Consider the following 2,662-nt stretch of genomic DNA (forward strand, 5'->3'; position numbering starts at 1 on the left):
TAATAGGAGTAGCAGATGATTTTTTAAACTCACAATCTTCTCAGCCGCATTTGTATTAATAGGAGTTCCATCTTTTCTTGTACGTGACTTCACCCAGACTTTAAGTCTTGACACTTCAGATGGGTCTTCAGAACTATTTTTCTATGGCAAAATTATATGTCAATATCCTTGTCTAAACATTAAAAAGGAAACAACAACAAGGTAGTATGCTTACCATCTCTTTTGCTAGTCTAACCATTCCCTTTCGACTACAAGTGTGAGGAATCTGTTTGTGTCTCCTCTCCTTGTAGCTATCACTCAGAACCTATCATATGCTTGTTAATATGTAATCTACTTTCTAATTAAGATCGTAATCAATTCAAATTGCATACCTTGAATTCTTTGCTAGTTTTGAGCTTAACAAATTTGCGCCACTCTGTAGGAGGAACATTCTCAGGTCTGAGATTCATCCTCTTTTAGTTATTCTCAGCTTGATTAATTTGTGTAACTATGCGTGACTTGGATGATCTCCATAATACTCCCATCTACTTCAGAACAGAAACCCTTTGGTAGTCCTCATCAACGTCAAACTTTGACTGCACTCACATAGTTAGCAAATAAGTAATCAGTATTCTGTGAAATTTCAGAAAGATACTTGTAAAGATAATGTCACCTGAACTGATTTCCAGAGCACTGTCTTCGCATCTTCAGTGAGATTTTTCCAACTTTCTAGAGTAGCAGGCACGTGTTCCCCAACCAATGGACCTAAATATGACGACAGCTTGACTGAACCAGGACCATATGCTTCTCCCATGAAAGTGAAATCCACATGAACTCTGCTATTTGGATCTTTAGCTAGGTCTCTCATCATTGTTGGTACACGCTTTCTCTTACGGGAGCTTGAAACTATAGGTTCCTCATTTAGTTCGATCTCACCTTCAGGCTCAACGGCATAATGCTGCTCTGGTGCAGTCGCATCATGCTCTGCTTCTGGCACATCATGATCATCTGCTTCTGAAACATCCTGCTCGGGTTCCTTCACAAGTTCCTCAACTTGCTCTTGTTCCTCTGCATGTTCGTCAACTTTCTCTTGTTCCTCGACATGTTCATCACCTTGTCCTGCTTCATGTGTTGGTATAGTACACACAAACTCAACCTCGTCATCTACTTTCTTTTGCTTCTTTGTAGATTTCCTTCCGCGTTTCTTTTGCTTTGACGCCCCATCTCAATTTACCAGAAACAAAATATGAAAATCTGCGTTAAATCCATACATAAACAGATAGGATACAAAAACACCAAACACACATGAAACACACCAGCAATGACACAATGACCAAGTAAACATGACACACACCAAGAATGACACAATGACCAAGCAAACATGACACACACCAACAATGACACAATGACCAAGCAAACATGATACACACCAACAATAAGGATACGTTTCACACATAGATGCCGTCACAATCACTTCTGGCATTCTCAGATTCATCAATGTCTATGTTTGATGGCAATGGTCCACTGTCTGCAGTTCCCTCTTGAGTATCTTCATGACTGTATCTTCTAGAAGGACCTCTCATGACTATATACCAATTTGAAGACTCATCCTCCCCAGAGTAAAAGACTTGCCTCACTTGAGATGCTAGTATGTACGGGTCACTTGCAAAGGTGGCTTGACTATGATTCATGTTAACAAGTGTAAAACCATCTTCAATCCTCACTCCATTACCCTTTATGGCCCATTGACACTGGAACAGAGGAACGTAGAAGACATTATAATCTATCAAAATGATGTCCGTTACTCTGCGGTAGTAGGAAACCAAATCTACCACCTGTGATGTATCTTTGGCACTAGATCTACAAACTGTCGTAGCCTCATAATAAACCCCACTGTTCTGACTCTTCCTATCAACTGATATAGTGTGAAACCTATGCCTATTAACTATGAATCTTGTATATGACCTTGCAGAACAACGTGGACCATAAGCTATCCACTTAAGTGTTTCATCATGTCCTGTAGAATCAAGAGGCACCTGATAATGTGTCAAGAGAAATTTGGAAAACAACTCAGTACCAATACAGTAGGCAGAACATTACAAGGGAAATTTAGAAAACAACTCTGTACTGTTATAAATCATGGAGTGGATTGCCATTAACCAGGCCCGGACCGAGACCGGCCCAATACCTAGAAGATGGAGAGATGGCCGAAGTCTAGAGAGAGGAGAGAGAGAGCCGACTTCAAGAGAGAGAATGGCGGCCACAAAGCTTGGAGAAAAGGAAACCTTTTCCTTTTCCTTTTCCTAGTAGATGTAATCTTTCCATTATTATGTATTAGTAGTTTTCCTAATCCTAGTGAGTTTATGTTTTTGGATACTTTCCATTTATCTTCATCTTGTAATCCTTATATAAAGGAACCCCCTTGATCATTAATAAACACATAAATATTCAGTCTCTAAATTCTCTAATTATAACACGTTATTAGCATGATAGACTCCAAAACCCTGAGACAAAACCTAACCTTTAATCCGTCACACATAAACTCTAAATCAGGCGCAACTTAAAATCGATCTATTTCTCAAACCCTGAGGAACCAGACGACGAGCTACATATCATCTTGAAGCTCTTGACGAGACGAATCCATGAGCGCAAACCGTTCGTCGATCCGATCTCAGACGCGCCC

At 39.9% G+C, this 2,662-nt stretch overlaps 1 protein-coding gene across 1 annotated transcript in view; it reads right to left on the reverse strand.

The window, feature by feature from the left end:
- Window positions 1-524: 524 nt before the first annotated feature.
- Window positions 525-2,662, reverse strand: part of LOC106297519 — a 10,539-nt gene continuing 8,401 nt past the window's right edge. The window contains exons 8-10 of the mRNA XM_013733746.1: window positions 1,434-2,015; window positions 653-1,189; window positions 525-575 (exon numbers count right to left, since the gene is read on the reverse strand). Of these exons, the coding sequence (XP_013589200.1) occupies window positions 525-575; window positions 653-1,189; window positions 1,434-2,015 (1,170 nt within the window). The remainder of the gene's footprint in view (window positions 576-652; window positions 1,190-1,433; window positions 2,016-2,662) is intronic.

This window comes from Brassica oleracea, chromosome C6 (genome assembly GCF_000695525.1).
Source record: "Brassica oleracea var. oleracea cultivar TO1000 chromosome C6, BOL, whole genome shotgun sequence".
NCBI lineage: Eukaryota > Viridiplantae > Streptophyta > Magnoliopsida > Brassicales > Brassicaceae > Brassica > Brassica oleracea.